The following is an 18,904-nucleotide window of genomic DNA, read 5'->3' as shown; positions in this document are numbered from 1 at the left end:
AATAAAGATACTGCAAAAAAAATATTACACATATGCGAAGATTTTGAAAATCGACCACTCAATGAGTACTTACAAGGGATAGCCCACAATTTGAATTTAAATAAATGATTATAATATGATGTTTTTTTTATAAATGTTTGTATTTTTTTTTAAATTTTAAACATAATTTTAATTTAAATAAGTGATTTTTAAAATAATGTAATATGTAGGTATTTAACGTTTAGCAATATTTAATGATATTTTTAATATGATTTTAATTTGGTATTTTATTATATGTTTAATTAATTTGGTATATTTTAATAAACATGACGCGCTGACTTGTCTTGCGCTGAAATGTCGTATACGTTGATTTGTCTTGCGCTGAAATATCACCGCTGAATTTTCTTGCGCTAAAATGACCGCGCTGAATTGTCATCGATCCATATTTCAGGAAACAATAGTATTTATTAATGATTTTATCATATAATGGTCGAATAAAAATTGAAAGTTTCAAGGTGGAATAAAATACTCTGAATTGAGTTAATAGAATACCAGATACCTAGTACTAAAGGTGCAATACCTACCTAATCAAACCACTAACAAATCTATATACCTAGGCGTTCCAATTCCAATCATATATAGACCTTCGATTTCTCACTTCTGTACCCTGTTACATATTCAACGATGCACTGTATAACAACCTAAACATTTAAACAGTTAGACAATCAGCTTCTAATCACTACTCTAGACTCCATTTTCAATTATCTATACACCCAAACCCAAAAATTTTCTCAATTTCGTGAAAAACTATCCCTAAGAACCCAATGCACCGTTTGAAACGAAAATGGACTAATACCTATAAATCCGCAATAAAATAGGTTGCGTACGAGTTGATTCCGGGGTCATAATATATATATTTTTTTCAATATTTAATCAAATATTATGCTGAATATTAGCGTAACCCAATAAACACCTACTCGCTATCAGATTGGCTAACAAGTTTCTCAAAAATGTTGTTTATTTTAATTTTTTCAAATTATAAAAAAAAAATATTGATAAAAAAATGTAGTGCCTAGGTAAAAGATTATTATCAAAAAATCTAGTTATTTGGTAAAAATGTATAACACATTGATTTTAAAAATTGGTATGTGGTCATGAGATTACCAGTGTACCGTGACATAAATTCTCTTGAAAATTTTTTTTTTTTTATGGATTTTCTTAGATTTTCTAGTCACATTGCACAAGAATTGATTGCCACATTTTACAGATTCTTCTTCTGTCATTAACATGTTACAATAACGATTTATGCATTGGATAAATTCATGGACTGCAATAGGGAAAGCCGAAAGGTAATTTCTGATTTATCTATACTTATTATTTAGTGATATTATTATTAATCGTTGAGTTAGTTTTTTGGAAATCATGTATGTATTCCTATTACAGCATATATTATAGGTACAAGCTATCATAAAGTAAATACATACCCTGAAAATAATTTACATGAAATAGGATATACATAACTTATGTAACATAAGTAATGGGTTTTAAAGAAAACCGCAGCAAATAAAAAAATTGAAAAAAGTTGAACAAAATCAATTGTAATAAATAAGTTTGAATAATACTTGTAAATCTATTCAATATTCATTTTATATTTCATTATTTTTATTTTTTAAAACCTGTATGTAGGCGAAATAAAAATATTGTACGTTGTTTGAGAATTTATTAGTTTACATGTGGATATCGAATGCCTAACTTCAAATGCTCATAAAAAATGAATTACTTTTCGCTAAACTTTTTTTTTGTTAAATTTAGGAAAACTTAAGAAAAATCTTGTATTCAATTTGGATAAAAATAGAACAATTATTTTATAAAATACCTAATTGATTGCTGACCAACTATTTTATTTATTTGTTTTCAATTTTTGTTATTTTAAAAGAAATGCAATAATTTAAATTTTAAAATAGTATGACGTGTTATCGTGTTACTATAATTTGCTAAATTAACTGTTAATTTGTAAAATCTCTTTGGTGTCATGTAATCATGATCCTTATCAAAGCTCCACCCCACGTCTTCTATAACAGCGTAACACACTAACACTTTTTGCCTTTCAGGCTTCAGCATTCAGCCTTATAGTTTTTACTAAACATTTTAATAAGATTATTTTTTTCATAATTATTACTTACTATTTAGTAACATATGTATTAGGTTAAATATTTATACATCAATATAAGTAAGAATATTCAATCGTTCACTGTTAATGTTGCGGTTGTAAAATTTGTGAGTTTTTTTTTCATACACATGCTAAATTTTGAGCAATTTTATTTTGAATAATTAGGTGTATAATACAAATAATAAAATATTTTTCTGATTGAAATTTTGTGATTTCTTTACTAGTCAAATGCTAACTACAGATGGATACAAATATTGGGGTTCTCGAGAATGCCGTCATACAAGTGGTGGTCGAGAGTGTTACACCGGATATGATTGTAGTGTCATACACTGCCATAAATGGGTCTGTTTACCAAGGCATACTGTTGAACAATGTCAAAAGGTAAAATTTGCTTTATTATAAATTTTTATAAATTAAAACTATAATTACATTTGTATGAACTTTTAGGCGTTTTCCATGTGGGAGTGTTCCTATGACAAAACCTCCACTATCGCCCAGAAATTTAAAGACTGAATCTGATAATGACATTTTATATTCTGTAAGTCAACGTTTTACCTATTTTCAAAACACCCCGAACACATTAAAAAAAATTCCCAGTAAAACTAAAAAAGTGAGAAAACCCATGACTGTTCGTCTAAGACCTCGTGAAGTTCTATGTTCAAAATGTAAATCAAATTGTACTGACAATTTAGACAATGTTGAAACCTCTAAAGATCTTGTCAAAAATAAAAATAATACAATTCCTGAAAATAATGGAGAAAAGAGATTATTACGAAGTCATGGACCTGTTCCAGATTTTCCTATAAAATCATCAGATTCTGTATCAACTGTATCTCAAGTTAAATCTATGTGCCGTACCCTGATACCAAAACTTGTTAAAATTAAATCAAGAGATATAACAAAGGCACTTAATAATTATTCAAAATTTACTGAACTAGATGAATGGGTAGGTAACAAAAAAGACTGTGAAGATGACTGTGATATTGAAGAAAAAATGGTGTTAAGAAAAAAACCTAGCATTGGATCAATGGAAGATTTGTGGGATGAAACAGCATTTGAAGAAACTAAAAAAACACCAATCATAAAAATAACATTTGGATCTCAAGGTGAAGGTACAGTTATGGAAATACCATCTCGTCAAGCTGATGGAGATAGTGAACCAGATAAACTCTTACGTAAAAGGGCAAAACGTAGAAGACAAGATGGAGAAAAAAGAAAAAAACATAAGAAAAGACATAAGGAACAAGAGGATGATTTAGAAACTAATAATTTTTCAATAACTTTAAATCATTTTAATTCTAAAGAGGAATATTGTGCAAGAAAAGAAACCATTAGTTCTGAATCAATTAATAATGTAAATGGAGAACACTCTGATGATGATATTGAATCAAATAGTTCGCCTGAACTTGTAATGCCTCAGACAGAAACATCAGATTCTAATCCCTTTTTTGTATTGAAATCGGGTAAAATTCTACATGAAGGCGATGTTGTATGGGGAAAAGTAAAAGGATTTCCTTGGTGGCCTGCAATGGTATGTTTAATCAGTAAAATGATCATTTTAAATGCAGATATTGGTAATTAAATGTTATTTTTTTCATTAAAATTGTTGATATTGACTATTAAGGTATCAAATTTTACTACAAGTAATGGTGAAGAAAATGGGCCGTTTGTTAATGTCACTTGGTTTGGTTCTTCTACTACATCTTTTCTTAATTGTGATCAGATTAATCCATTTTTAGATTTTTACAAGGTATGTAATAAAATAATAAAAATAAGATTTAGGTGTTATGAAACAAATTTGGTGAAAAAATGATTAGTGTTAAAATGTCTAAATAATGTATTAATGAGTAAATAGAGACACACCAACAAGTTTAATGAACTTGACTAAAATTTTAATTCACTATTGATCTTATTAAGGAATAATTTGTCTAACTGTTCAATCGTTGAGCACTACAAAGTACCATCCCACTTTGTAATTTTCTATTATTTTAAACTTATAAACAATTAATTATTGTTCAAAAATTAATGTTTAGATTGATATTATATTTTTTTAATAAAAAAAATAAATTAATATATTCTATTGTAGAAGAAACCATTTATCAAAGTTAGTAATTACTTAATTATATGACAGTGATATATTTATGATTTTTTTTTTTTAGACAACTATGGTTAATGATTAAAATTGGGCCTATATTGGCTTAAAATTGTCTTTTGAGAATCTTCATATACTAAATGTCCATTAAAAATGTTTTAAGAGAACTTAATTACTTAAGTTTTAAAATATCTAAAATATAATGAATATACATTTTTTTTCTTGAACTATTCATAAAAAAAAATATAGTATTAGATACAATATTTCCTTTAAGTTATTAAACCATAAAACTGTCTATAGACAGAAGTTATATATTACCCTGGTTAGCCCCACAAATACAATACCTAATGGAAAATGTTGTAGCTTAAATGGTTTCTAATATTATACTTTTTAAAACAATAGTAAAAGATAATAGTACTTTTGAAAATATTAAATATTGTGATTTTTCAATAGTTTTGAGTAGAAATTAATTTTTTTTTATAGTCTCGATTTAACAAACAGAAAAAAACCAGTAGTTATAGAGAAGCTATCAAACAAGCAATGGCTGTAGCAAAACAACAACAAAATACAACAAACCAAAATATCAGTTGATAACTGTGAGTTAATAATTATTATATTGTTTTATTATCATATCAAATGTTATTTATCTTTAAAATGCTAATTCAAATTATTTTTGTCTTAACACTTCATTTTATTTTTAACTAGTCAATTTTTTGTACATGTTTTGCATCACAAAAAAGGCTTAAGAGTTCTTAGTAACATTGCTTATTTATCTTTTATTAGATAATATAATGAAAGACTTAAACGATAAATATTGTTTTATACATAAAAAAGTTCCTTATTGGATATATCTATTTGAAGTTATTCAGAACATTTTATCAATTTTTAATAAGTTATATTTTGACATTTATAATTATTCCTTCAAATATTTTCTATTATTAAATAGGTTTTTTGGTTATTAAATGTGTTTGTTATGTAATTATGAGTAAGAAAAAATATTAATTATGGAGGACCAATAATTGTTTGTATTTATGAATATTCTATAGGATATTTAATTAATATTAATATCTTACAAAAATTGTATTTTAAATAACATCAGAAGTTTGAAAGAAATAATCTTATTTATAACTCTGTCCCACATAAGAATTGTATTTGTATTCTTAGCAACTGAACTTTGTGGTAATTAGTATCTGTTAATCAATATAAATAGTGACATCTTATAAACGAAGATTTATAAATGCATTTTTTAAGAGACAGGTACAGAATGTAGACACTAAATAATATTATTTAACAAATAAAATCCCCTAAAATACAATGAAATTTTTAATTTATAAATATTTGTATATATTTAAACTCATTATTTTGTATAGTAAATAATTAATAGCTGTTTACAATTTATTATTAAAATAAGTTTAAAAAATATATATTTATAGATTTTTAAATATTTAATTAAAATAATTAAATATATTAATATATAGTTTCTTGAATTTTAACATGAATAAAATTACAGGCTACTGCTCACAAATCTATGAATTAAATGAGTGTATTTTGTGAGATAATATTAACCTATAAATAAAAAATACTGTGATTATTGTGCTTCAGTGATACCAAAACCATTTATTAAAGGCTGCTTATAATGCAATTTTATTGATATAATATGGTCCATTATTATCAACTAAATTTTGAACATAAATAAATTGTTTGAAAATAAGTAATCCACTAGGTTTCATGTTTCAAACTAAAAATGTGTTTACAATTATATCAAACTCCAAGTTTAAGAAATATGCCTTGGTAAAAATCTATGTTTATAATTTTACTTATAAAAAATTGTTGAATTTCAATAAAAATTGTATTTATTTAATGAATTTACTCTTATTAACTAAATTAAATTTATAATCTGAATTAATGAATATAAAGTATATAATTGTTACATAAACCTAAGAAGTATATAATAAAATACTTTGAATATTGCTTGAAAATGTGCATAATAAATACTTAAGTAATAATTTATGTCTTATCAGCCTCTAGTTCATCTACTTATTTAGTAATAACTTATATATGATAAAACATTAAAAAATCATATTCAATAAAGGTGATAATATAAAGTAAACAGTGCCGAATTTTTTTTAAATAAGAATATTAATTTATATTTATTAATTCTTTAAGTTATAAACAAATTACAAATAATGCATAAATCATAAAATTAAAAATGTATATATTTTACGATATGTCGATATATTGAAGTATATTTAAAATTCAATTTTCATTTGAATCATTTATCTGAAATTATTCTTACGTATTCATTTATCATAAGTACAATATTACATGTAATCTACGGGGTGATTTATGAATCGTACAACACTCATTATTTCAAAAAGTGTAAATGTTTTTGAAAATATAATTTTACATAGCTTCAAGTAGCTTCAACGTTTTTATTAAAAAAATATATTTTTAACATATTTTTATTCCTATAATTTTTTAAGTTTTTACTTTTTTGAATGACAACATGTAGTTTTAATTTGGTATTCCAAAACAGAATATTTTTCTAAGTATTTCGATACATAAAAATTTAATTTAGAGCAAGTAGTTAATGAGTTATTAATATTTAAAGTTTATATGAGCAGAGTAGTGGACAAATATGTCGTGGAGTAACCCCGTACCACTCTACTCCGCTCATCTAAACTTTAAATACCTATATCTCGTAAACTACTCGCCCTAAATTCAATTTTTATATATCAAATTACTTAGAAAAATATTCTGTTTTGGAATATCAAATTAAAGCTACATGTTGTCATTCAAAAAAATAATAACTTAAAAGATTGTACGGATAAAAATTGTTAAAAATATAATTTTTTAATAAAAACATGGTTTTGTAAACGACTTGAAGCTATGTGAAATTATATTTTCAAAAACATTTACACTTTAAGAAATGATGAGTGTTGTACGCTCCATGAGTCAACCTGTATAATATGTATACTGGATGATTCTTTTATCGTTGAAAACAACATTTTTAAAATATATATATACATTAATTTATCCGCAACATTCCAGTTTGTTTTTCTCAGTATTTTTATGTATCGAAATATTGGGGAAAATAGAAAAATATTTTTGCTTTCAAAAATTAAAATTAAAGCTGAATGTTGTAATTCAAAAGAGTAAGTAAAATAAATATTTAAAAAATATATTTCTAAAAACATTAATTCTTTTTGAATTTGGATTGTCTTATATTGATCGTTACATGAATCACCCAGTATAAAACTGTAGTATTCTGTGTTTTATCATTTATGTATATGAATATAAAATTATTTCTTATTTGTCATAAATGGACTATAATTTATATTGTATAGATAATAGATTCTTTATTTAATAATATAACTATACAACATAGTTACATAATGAATATAAAATATATCTTAATATCTGTATTTTTAAAAATGAATTGTATTCGGGGGGGAAACTATATAGTTGTATGGAATTTCAAGTTTTTGTATGTTTGAAATATATACTCCATAATTATTATTAATTATTATGTATGATATTTTATTAATTTATTTTAACACATTTTTACTAGATATTAAATCAAAAATGTTAAAATAAAATTGTTACAATGATAAATTTTATAAATTAAATGTACAGATATTTCATATTACATATACCAAAGAGTGAACTATACTAAAAATCAAAGTTGTCATCTCAGTTACCATTTGCACACTTCAAATTATTCCCATTAAAATGTTGGTGAATGTTTTTTATTGTGTACAAATTTTTATTTGTCATATAACTATATACATAATTTATTTGTTATTATATTATTTATTATTATTATATTTTACATTATAATTATAATTATTATTATCATTTATATTTTTATTTTTATTATTATTATTATTATTATTATTTAAGCCATTCAATGAATTATTAAATGTACATGATTTCATAATTTCATCTGGGTAATTATTTTTGTATAAATAATGGATTGGTTGTATGAAAGTAAAAAAACTTATTTTTATACTAAATATTATGTTTTTATTAATACAACTAATTTGTTTTATATTAAAATTGTTTGGTATGGCAAAATTGATTTTAAAAACCAAAGAAATTATAATAATGTTTAATATTGTATAAAAAAAAAAAAAACAATAATTCTGTATTTTTTATCATATATATTCTTTTAGTTGTATTAATATTTAATATTGTACTATATGTTTAACAGTTTTTACACCATTGTTTTTACATATAAATATCTTTTAAAACTGTTATTATTTTTCAAAGTAATAGTAAAGGTAGGTACTACTAAGACACAATAATATATTTCAAAAATAAACTGTTAACCACTTATATTTTATTTTTGCTAAAAAAATACTTGTTCAATATAATCTTGTCTATTAAAATATATTATCTTAATTAAAATAACTTCTAATGCTATATTTAATTATTTATATTGAAGTTATGTTAATGAATAATGAAGAAATATGTTTAATCAAATAGAATTCTTGAATTGAATGTATTTTTTTTTTCATTCTGTCATAGGTACCATGATTTTATATTTTGGCTTAGTTGATATACTCAAACTTTGAAGTGTTATTTCACTAAAATTTGATTTTAAATTATGAAATTAAAAATGGTGTATAAAAATTGTTCTATTAATTAAGTCTATTATTGTCATGGTCATTGTACTATTATAATGTGTAATGTTTTGGTTCATTATTTTTGTTGTTCAACAAAATACATTTAATTAAAACAATAACAATTGTGCACGTTTTTATTTTATTTTTATTTTTGTTTTTTCCCAATAATCCTTAAAATGAAGCTTACTTGAAGTAGGTATCACATTAATTTCAAATTTAAAAGGTTTGGCCAGTTAGTGTATAATTTGATTAATTGTATTTAAAAATTATTTTAAAAATAGGGATTAAACATTAAACTAATATATTTATATAAAAAATGTGAGCAATTAACAGCTGGTAAGTTCATTATCTTTATATGTGATAAAATCTTATTTTTTAATTAAGGTAAATTTTGAGTTGTTTAACTGATGCTCTATTTTCAAGTAATTCTTAGGAATTTTGTGTTCAAATCAAAACTAAAAAGTACCATGTTTGGTGTTATGTATTTTTAACATATTATTTATGTGTGAATATAACTAAAATACTACCTTTGATATAGAAAATTAAAAATCAATTTGCGACACAAGTAATTATATTTGATAAAAAATAAAAAAAGGACTTATTCAAAATACTAAGAAAGGTAGTATTTTAATTCTAATTTGAATAGGTGGCTATTGGAATTTTAATTCCAATTTAGATTATGTGTTTTTGGTAGAGAACAAGTAGAAAATTAATGCCATAAAAAGTGAATAGAATAAAACCTTAAAATTGTACAATATTTTCAAATGTTATTTAAAAAAAAAATTTAATTTATGCAACAAATTTTTTAATAATACATATAATTTATAAGATTACTAATTTTCTTAAAACATCATTAGTTATACCTAATAGTTTTATTAATTACCCATTATATACATATACCTTTAGATAATTATATGGGTATCTACTATCTATTAATATATTGTATTAAACTATTTATTATTTGTTAGTTATAACTTATTACTTAATAAGTTAATAATTACGATTAAACAATGCCAACCAAAATCTGAAAGATAAGAAGGAAACTGGAAAATGTTACCTATTTAAAAAAAAAAATCCTACAATGAAACATTATATTCTGTGATTCAGTGATTGTATGAATGAAAAATATTTATACAACAATGTACATAGGTACACACAAAATCAGTCTGAGTCACAATTGGCATAAAAATTAAAAATTTAAGGACCTTTAAAATAAGTTATAGAAAAGGTATAGATACAAAGTAGAATAAAAACAGTAAGATTAGTATCTTTTGAAATCCTTTTATAAAATCTGAATATTTTTAATTTTAACCTAAATATAAATAAAACCTTTAGTAATGATTTGTACAACCAAGACATATTGAATATTGATGATAATATATTAATATAACATAGGTCTAATCAATGCTGATTTTGTTATTTGTTGAAATGTTCACATGCACTCTTTCAAAATATTACATTTTTGTACTTTTCTCTGATAACATCATATTTTTTTATGTTATTGAAAACATAAATAAACAATGACATTTTAAAATCCTGTTTTTATTGATGCGTACCACATAATCTATAATTTTTCCAGTATTCAATTAACATACCTAGTCAGTAGTCAAATATTATATATTATTTATACATAACTAACCCTATGCATTTCGTTGCTCAAAATTAAAATCTTCATCGATCTTCTGATCTTCAAATTTCATGCGCGAGCTTCATTGACCAATTAATAATGCGAATCTTAAAAAATGCTTTCTTCTGCATACTCTTACGGTAGTACGAAAGTACCACGAAAATTGCAAGCTTCAAGCGACAACTATCATTTCATATTGTTCGGTGTACAGTGGGTTAGTTAGGATATTTTTGTTTAGGTACCTACATTATATTATAGCCATCCCAAACGGCATTCTCCATTGACTAGTATGAGTTTATTATGTGATCACTTGATCAGTATATTAACAAATAGCTCACAGTTTTTTATACATCAATCATAACAAGGGCTGGGATGTCGATGCACTTTGCATGATTTTCCAAAGCTTACTGTGCAATACTCGTTTGGTCACAAATTTGTTTTATGTACATTGCACTTATGAAGTTATGAATGAGAATAAGAAAGTTTATTTTGCATTTTTTTGGATTTTTTAGTTTTAAGGTCATTTTCTTAATTTTTTAGGGCATTTTAGAGTTTTTGGAACCCAAATACCTATATGAATTTCAATTTTAATTTTAAGATTTTTACACCAACGTGGTTTTTATATAAAGATAACAGATTTTAAGTAGGTAGGTATTCGTAATTTGTATCATATTATTGGCCGAAGTTTGAGTAACCAAATCTAGGACAAAATATCCAAATTTATTCGTTTTTACGTAAATTAATAGATTACACATTACTTTCTAATAAAATTAACTCAAATATCAAATTATTTAATTATAAAAATATACCTATTATATAATAATTATATAAATATAATTAATTATATTATAAATAATTTTTAAATTTTTAGAAAATAGTGTAGGTAGTAATTTTTTTAGCAAATTATTCCTATATTTATAAAAACAAATTGTTTTACATTTTATTTTATAGTACTTGACTATTTGACTAATGTTTGTGCAGTATATTTTGTGATATTATTATACTACTAACGTAATTTATATATTTAGTAGTTAATTTTATTAGAAAGTAAAGTGTAATATTTAGTATATTTACGTAAAATTTGGATATTTTGGTTTGGATATTTTAACCGATTATCAAATAACCACTATCCGCATTTCCTGTTGAATAATCTTATATCGGTAAAATCGACATCCGATGATATCGTTCGACGTTCAGTACGAGTTTTTAGGTCGTAAAAGCATATTTTTAAGAGAACGCTAGTACGCTACACCCGCATGTGTTGTCTCCGTCTTACAAGTGCGTAGCATAGCAAAATCTGTTTAGCGCTGAACAACTGTTCTCCCTCAATATTTATAATATAATTTTCAAAATTTCACAACGCATAGGTAAGAACTTTATCTGTGTCATAACGCCGTTATTTTTTTGATAGCACAAACCAATAGTTTTAAGTAATTTAATGAAAAAATAAAAAATAAATGTATTTTCTTAAGCTTATAACTTTAATTATATTTATGTTATCAAAAAAATAACGACGCTATGACACAGATAAAGTTCTTACCTATGCGTTGTGAAATTTTGAAAATGTTATTATAAATATTGAGGGAGAACAGTTATCCCGAGCTAAATAGATTTTGCTATGTTATACGTTTGTAAGACGGAGACAACACATGCGGGTGTGGCGTCCTCTTAAGAGCACTTTTTGGGTTTTTTATTTTATATTATTAAAATCCCAGCCCTAATCATAACACTGCATATTTATTCGAACTTGGGACTGGTTTATTTTTGTAAAGATCATGTAATAATATTTATTTTTTATCATACATAATGAATTAATGACAATAACGTCATTATAACCACATAGTAATTTTGACCAAGCAAAAATACAGGGCTAAAATTATTATATTCAATCATAATAATTATTTTATCCTTTTTAATCAATAGCAACCCTATAATAAACAAATATATATTATTTGTTCGTGACTCGTAAGCTAATAAATACCTATCAAATTAAAAAAAAAATTAGAGCCACTTATCGAGATAAATATAACCTATAATAGATCCTTGGGATAGTGTAGCTTTCTGATGGTGAAAAAAAAATAAAATCACTTAAGTGGTTTTAGAGATTATTCCGAACTAACTAATAATTATTCTTCTTTATAATATTTAAGTACCTAAAGATAAATAATAGCTACGTTTAATTCTTGTTTAACCGACAGCAGGCTGTTTGAACATCACTCCTTGAATAGCTATTATAGGTAACCTAATAACTAATTAAACTTCAAAGCAAAGCGTGGTATTTACGTCATACGGCACTTGTACATTGTAATACGTATTATATCAGTATGATGTATGTGTGATGTGTAGAAAACTAGAAATTACTAATTTATTATATTTTTAATGCGGACATTTCACATATATTGTATCTACAGGTAATATCATGAATTATATAACAATAGAATTTAATTTATTTACCATGTCATGTATTTAACGTAACAAAATGTCGTTGTTTGTCGTTCATATTATTTTTACTTGAAAATTAACACTGTCAGCATTGTCAGCTATTTTATTACCTACCTATTGACAATAATTGAATAATAATAATAATAATAATGAAATCCTGGTGACTGGTTGGTAGACGGGCATTTAGCAATAAAATGTACGGACGGTGTACTGCCATGGGATATTATAATATAAAAATTATAAGCCATCGACTGTGGTCGTTTGTCTGCAGTTGATACCAGCTGCGTGTCACCGTCCAATTTCTACCGACTCGCCGTACAGCCTACCCCTGTGCCAGGTCCCTGTTTTTATATTCGACTTTCGGAGTGTACCGTATTGCGCTATTACTGTATAGTATTGTTGTGTATGTCTGTATATTAGGGTTGTGCCTGCTCTGCCGGCCGGGTAATATTTGCAGGGGAATGCTCACCGCGCAGACGCGAATTAATAAAACGTTTCGCACGACTCCGATGCATATAATAATAATAAAGTTTATGCGCTCACGCACTACGCGTCTACGCTGAATCCTTTACCTTTTAATTATGTTGTAATTTAAAATATCGTCGATTGTCCGTCAATCGCATAAACGCATTTCTATGGTCATCAGTCATAATCAATAATAGTCTTTCGTCGTAATCATTGCAGCGTGTTCATGCCGTTCGTCATTCATCGCGAGCAGTCTGTACTCTGTTGGTCTCGTGTCGCGCCATGTATATAGTAAAGTAGTTGTATAGTTTAAATAATATTTAATACAATCTAAAGTGCGGTTTTTTCGCGTCCGCCACAATCGAATAATAATTCTTTTTATGGGAAATGCGTTCGCACGTTATCGTTTCAAATGTCAATAACGACGACAACAACGTTGTTAATAATTGTCGGCGCAGCTCCGTTTACGACCGTCGTGGTGACGATGGTCGACGGTAGGCTCTGTGCTGTTGCTGCTCCGGGTTTGTGAGACAGGGGATGCGGCTGGCCGGTGTTCTTCGCTCACCGGGCGGATTCGGTCCGACGTCATAGCCTCATATTATAACGTCATCATATTTAGCTATTTCATTTTGTTCCGAATTTCCGATGGAGCAAGTCAGAGTAGTACGCGAGTGTCGTTGTCATCCCGCCACCGCGGCTGAACTTGCTGCGTTTGAAATTAATTTTTTTTTTTAAATATAACTTCCCCCCAGAACACCATGTTGGTCATACACACATGAACGATATTACAAATTTAGTACTACCTGATAGACTCAATGATGAAAACTCGAATACGTCTGTTGCTGCTCTTGTTCACTGGTGCGCTGACTTTGTTCGTAGTCTATTTTGTCTTCGATGAGAAACCCACCAGTGTAGACGTCAAAGTGAGTTTTACAGACTACCATACGCCATGTAAATATCTAATATTCATTTTTATATTCATTTTCAGGACAACAAGTATTACAGTCAAAAACTTAAGCCACCAACCCATTACAAACCTGCAAAGCAACAATATATAATACATCCACCGCATGTTGAACGTACATTACCCAATCGAAGTGGAATCGTTCCTAGAGACGCAGCTTGGCAAAAAGTCCAATCAACAAAGTATTGTGACTATTTGAAACTTATTGTTACAGTGTTAACTTATATGTATTTTTATCATCAAATAGGTACAAATTTTTCGTTTATTCAGCATACTTAGACACAAGAATTAAATCTGCAGGGCCATTGGTACGAATAATTGGTGCGACCAAAACTCGAAAACCAGATCCAGTTTGGTGTAGGTTATGGTATGGAAATAGTTCCAAAACTGTTTCAGCATTGGTGAAAGCAATCCGTGAAAATTGGAATTTAAAGTACAGTGCAGTATTTGTGTTGTGCAAATTACCGTCTGATGGAAACCATCCATTAAGTGTATCCATTGTGTCTCATATTAAAGATCCAATTACAAATGAAATTCTTATTCAAATGCCAAAACCAACTAGTCAACTCAAGACTGATATAGAAATTTGTGTTAAACCATTTCATTATTTTTATGATCGAGTAATTATTTTATCATTTGAATTAATTTAAGTTTATTTACCTTTTAATTAATTTTAATTTAATTTTTTTTTTTTAATTTAAGGCAATACAACTTATGGAATTTGTTGAACTAAATTATTTACTTGGGGTTGGACATTTTACATTTTATAAAAACACTATAGGGCCAAATGTTGAATGTGTTTTGGACCGTTACACAAAAGACAATTTGGTTTCTGTTTTACCTTGGCAGTTAGATATGGTATCCAAGCAAGATATTAGAACTGAAGGAATGTTTGCTGCGCTTAATGATTGCTTGTATAGAAATATGTACAAGTCAAAATATGTGGCATTTTTAGATATAGATGAAATTATTGTTCCTAGACAAAATGATACATTAATTAAATTAATTAAGTATGTTTAAAGTTAAAATTTTTTGATATATTATATTATATAAAGTTAATTTTATTACTTATTTATTTTTAGTTGGTTAAACATTTATCAAACTCCAGCTGCTTATTCATTTCGTAATGCATTCTTCTACATGCAATGGGCTGATGACGATTCATTACCATCAGATCAGAATCCATTTCATTCAAATCTTGTTGTATTACGTAAAACACGGCGTAAGACTAAACTGCATCCACATAAACAACGTTCAAAATATATTTGTGATCCTCGACGAATAGTAGAAGTTGGAAATCATTTTATTTGGGAATTTTTAAATCCTAGTGATAGTACATTTTATTTCACACCAGAGCGTGCAATACTCCATCATTATAGGGTTTGTGAGTATGGAGGAAATGATTGTGTAACTGCAGACTCTACAGTGGACCGCACTGTATACAAGTATAGAAAACAATTGGTTGACAGAATAACAAATACTCTTAGCAATTTAGATACAAATTGTCTAATAGAAGCTCAAGCAAACACTAATGAAACAATGTACTTCTCAAATTAATTCTTCTTGATAACATTTCATTTTCATAAAGTGTGCTTCCAATAATTTATTAAACATTATTGTTTTTAACAGGGTGAATTAAACCTTTAAACTATGTATAATGTATATTAGTATTGTGTGAAATATGTGTAATTTATGAGTCAAGAGTAAATTTACTCTGGACAATATTAGAAATGGAAAAAAATTATCATACTCTTATACCTTACTTGAAATAAAAAAATAAGTGAATAAAAATAAATATGTTTGCATAAATATTTTTTCTTAAACTCAACAATAATATAATATGTCCAATTCCCCTCAAAATAATTTAGTTATTAATGTCAGAATAAAGCTATTAGCTAATATTGTTATAAATCAATGTGATATCTAAGAAATTTGTTTATTATGTTTATACTTATAAATAACAATTTTTACTTATTCCATCAAAAAAAATATAACAATCTTCAAAAATGTAACAATTAAATATATTATAAACTTAATGTGTGTCTAAATTAAATTATTCTTATAAATTTAAATAGTACGTACAGTAATTTAAGTATGAACAAATAAAGCATTTAAAAAATGCTATAGCACTAAATTTCTTCAATGTTTTCTTTCAAAGCAGAAATATCAATAACATCGCAAGCAATGAGTGAGTTACTTTTAGTACATTGGTTCATGTACGCAGCAGTTTCTTCCAAGAGGTGTGCATCAAACGCTTCATCACTATTTCCTGCTAACAGCACTCTATTAATATCTTCAGCAATCTTTAATGAAGTTAGTTGCTTGAAATTAGTCTTCAAAACATTTAAAATTTCAGCTTTAACATCAGATGCACGACAGACAAAATTCAATAAAAATAGACCTTCTTTTCCAATTAATTTTTTTACGTTATTCAATATGTCTTGTCTCAAAAAATCTTTTGGTGGTCCACTTAAACCCAACGTAGGATCTTTAACATCAACATCATATATTACAGCATCATATTCTTCATTATTTTTGACAGCATTGCTTATATACTCAAGACCATCACATATGTTTACTTCTAATCTACTGTCCTCTAACAGTCCAAAAGCTTCTTTGGCTATTTTGTATACAACTAGATCTATTTCTAAAGCAACAATATTTACATTTTTATAAGCATTTAACAACAAATTAGTAAGTATACCTCCACCCAAACCAATTAAAAGGATTTTAGATTCTCTATTTAATCGATTTGCTAAAATGCCCACACCAAGGCCCAAATATGGTATGTAATCACTAAGGAAATGGGAATAATCGATTTTGATCTCTCCATTTTCAGTCAGTAATTTTATTTCTGATTGAATAATATGAGGCATGTTAAGGAATACTAAACGTCTATAAGTTTCATCTTTTTGTCCAATTACTTCCTCTATTACAAAATTTCCAGAGTGTTCACTTTTGCTTTCCATAATTATTTTTCTATCTCCAAGTTGTTGTTCTAATGATAAAAATAATATGGTTTCGCCACGTTTTATGACACCTTGTGGTGCTATTTTCAACATAAGTCTTGACAGTTCTTGCTGTACTTGTTTTAAATTCTTATAGATCTGTCCTCGATGCATACTAATGATAGCTAAACGATCAACATTACAATTTCGTCGCAGTATATCTTGCCCCTCTTCACTGCTAAATAACCACTCGTGTTCTCGGCCATGTGGAACAATGAATGCAGCAAAAGTCATTTTATTAGAATTTTTTTGAGTAGGAGATTCAACAATCATAATTGTATAACGAGGTTTTTTTGTTTGGGAACAATTTATTTCAAATCGATAATTATTTGACATTTCTTCCATTTGACATTTAGTGAGATCAAAACACATTGAGACAGATTTTTGAGTATCAATTACTATTTCTAATAAATCATTAATTGAGTCTAATCTTTCATTAGTAAGACCATCAGGATTCCACTCAAGAACTGGATTAGTTCCGGGTATTTTATTTACTTTAGTGCAGACAACCATAAATACTGGTTGGCCATTGAAATCCGGTGAGTCTTCAACTTCTGTACACTGACAAACACGAATAATCCAACCATTTTCACTGAAATAGGAAAATATAAACTGTGCAATATGATACTGAAGAAGAGATACACAAATATATCGTCCACCAAATTTCAATATTCTTTTGATTTCATTAAACATTTTCATTGCACGTTTAAGAGATTCCTCTTCACCATCTGGCATCAAAGCATCTAATGTTCCTTTGTCAATAACGGCACTAAACTTTTCATCAGCATATTTGGTATTCAATATATCTTTGATTTCATAAACTAGACCCGGGTATTTATTTTTATGTTTATTAATCATATTATTAATTACAACCTCGCTGTTATCCACGCTAGTCATGTTGATGAAACCATCAGAGTATAATCTTAAACTAAGGTCAGAATTTCCACATCCCGAAATCAATATAACATCTTTAACACTAATGTATTTGGTGATTAAACGTTTTAAATTTTCATAATTACCGTACCATTCGAAAGTAGCTTTACGTTTCGTAAAAAAAGAATCCCAATACTCCGTTGTACTGAAATCGCTGTTTTTTTCAGGCACCAAATTCATTGTAGTTGTGTAGTTGGTTAACAGATAAATTGAAGTCACTTAATGATTAATAAAAAACTATTACACTTTTACTCTGGCAATAATACATTAATACCTTAAATAATAAATAGTTTAATCTATCGGTAAATCATGGTGTGATGTGTGGTGTGATGAACAAACGTAAATAAGCTGCATCCGCGGCGAGATAATATTGTTGTTTTTTAAACAAACGATAAGATAATTTAAATGTATAGGCAGTGCAGCCACTAGTATCAATCAATTATTATCCAAGTATCATAATTCGTACTAAAATCTTGTCCGTAATTTATTAAAAAACTATTTTAAATCTAACATCCGTCATCCATAATATACCTACAACCTATACTAACTATAGTAATGATCAGGGCTCGAGACTTAAGTATTTGCTTATTTTTATG

The 18,904-nt window shown here is 26.6% G+C and overlaps 3 protein-coding genes across 5 annotated transcripts; 2 read left to right on the top strand and 1 right to left on the bottom strand.

The window, feature by feature from the left end:
* The first annotated feature begins 2,070 nt into the window (after nucleotides 1–2,070).
* LOC107161810 (uncharacterized) lies at nucleotides 2,071–8,991 on the top strand. Of its 2 annotated transcripts, XM_089220382.1 has the most exons (6): nucleotides 2,071–2,256; nucleotides 2,374–2,530; nucleotides 2,597–3,680; nucleotides 3,774–3,899; nucleotides 4,725–4,837; nucleotides 7,878–8,991. In XM_089220382.1, the coding sequence occupies exons 2-5, from the start codon at nucleotides 2,391–2,393 to the stop codon at nucleotides 4,830–4,832; spliced, it is 1,458 nt and encodes a 485-aa protein (XP_089076508.1). In that variant the 5' UTR covers nucleotides 2,071–2,256; nucleotides 2,374–2,390; the 3' UTR covers nucleotides 4,833–4,837; nucleotides 7,878–8,991. The 2 variants fall into 2 exon arrangements, with proteins under 2 accessions (XP_089076508.1, XP_089076507.1); XM_089220381.1 differs by having other exon boundaries at nucleotides 4,725–8,991.
* Nucleotides 8,992–12,758: 3,767 nt separating this feature from the next.
* On the top strand, nucleotides 12,759–16,176 carry LOC107161822 (beta-1,4-galactosyltransferase galt-1-like). 2 transcript variants are annotated; one of them, XM_015508400.2, is made up of 6 exons: nucleotides 12,759–12,907; nucleotides 14,156–14,326; nucleotides 14,392–14,549; nucleotides 14,615–14,987; nucleotides 15,070–15,377; nucleotides 15,450–16,176. In XM_015508400.2, the coding sequence occupies exons 2-6, from the start codon at nucleotides 14,219–14,221 to the stop codon at nucleotides 15,922–15,924; spliced, it is 1,422 nt and encodes a 473-aa protein (XP_015363886.1). In that variant the 5' UTR covers nucleotides 12,759–12,907; nucleotides 14,156–14,218; the 3' UTR covers nucleotides 15,925–16,176. The 2 variants fall into 2 exon arrangements, with proteins under 2 accessions (XP_015363886.1, XP_015363885.1); XM_015508399.2 differs by lacking the exon at nucleotides 12,759–12,907 and having other exon boundaries at nucleotides 13,373–14,326.
* A 113-nt stretch (nucleotides 16,177–16,289) lies between these two features.
* On the bottom strand, nucleotides 16,290–18,661 carry LOC107161824 (eEF1A lysine and N-terminal methyltransferase). The gene has a single exon (XM_015508402.2). It carries the CDS (start codon nucleotides 18,486–18,488, stop codon nucleotides 16,497–16,499), a length of 1,992 nt encoding a protein of 663 aa, XP_015363888.2. The 5' UTR covers nucleotides 18,489–18,661; the 3' UTR covers nucleotides 16,290–16,496.
* Nucleotides 18,662–18,904: the final 243 nt, after the last annotated feature.

This window comes from Diuraphis noxia, unplaced genomic scaffold (genome assembly GCF_037042655.1).
Source record: "Diuraphis noxia isolate RWA-SAM2 unplaced genomic scaffold, SU_Dnox_SAM2 contig0002, whole genome shotgun sequence".
NCBI classification, from domain to species: Eukaryota; Metazoa; Arthropoda; class Insecta; order Hemiptera; family Aphididae; genus Diuraphis; species Diuraphis noxia.
This window is presented reverse-complemented; position numbering and strand designations above follow the sequence as displayed.

Bases quoted from the DNA above. Each gene is read 5' to 3' on its own strand.
- LOC107161810 (XM_089220382.1), top strand. From the start codon at position 2,391: ATGGATACAAATATTGGGGTTCTCGAGAATGCCGTCATACAAGTGGTG. The intron at 2,531-2,596 runs GTAAAATTTGCT...ATGAACTTTTAG, and splicing joins CTGTTGAACAATGTCAAAAG to GCGTTTTCCATGTGGGAGTG. The intron at 3,681-3,773 runs GTATGTTTAATC...TTGACTATTAAG, and splicing joins TTCCTTGGTGGCCTGCAATG to GTATCAAATTTTACTACAAG.
- LOC107161822 (XM_015508400.2), top strand. From the start codon at position 14,219: ATGATGAAAACTCGAATACGTCTGTTGCTGCTCTTGTTCACTGGTGCG. The intron at 14,988-15,069 runs GTAATTATTTTA...TTTTAATTTAAG, and splicing joins TTCATTATTTTTATGATCGA to GCAATACAACTTATGGAATT. The intron at 15,378-15,449 runs GTATGTTTAAAG...ATTTATTTTTAG, and splicing joins ACATTAATTAAATTAATTAA to TTGGTTAAACATTTATCAAA.
- LOC107161824 (XM_015508402.2), bottom strand. From the start codon at position 18,488: ATGAATTTGGTGCCTGAAAAAAACAGCGATTTCAGTACAACGGAGTAT.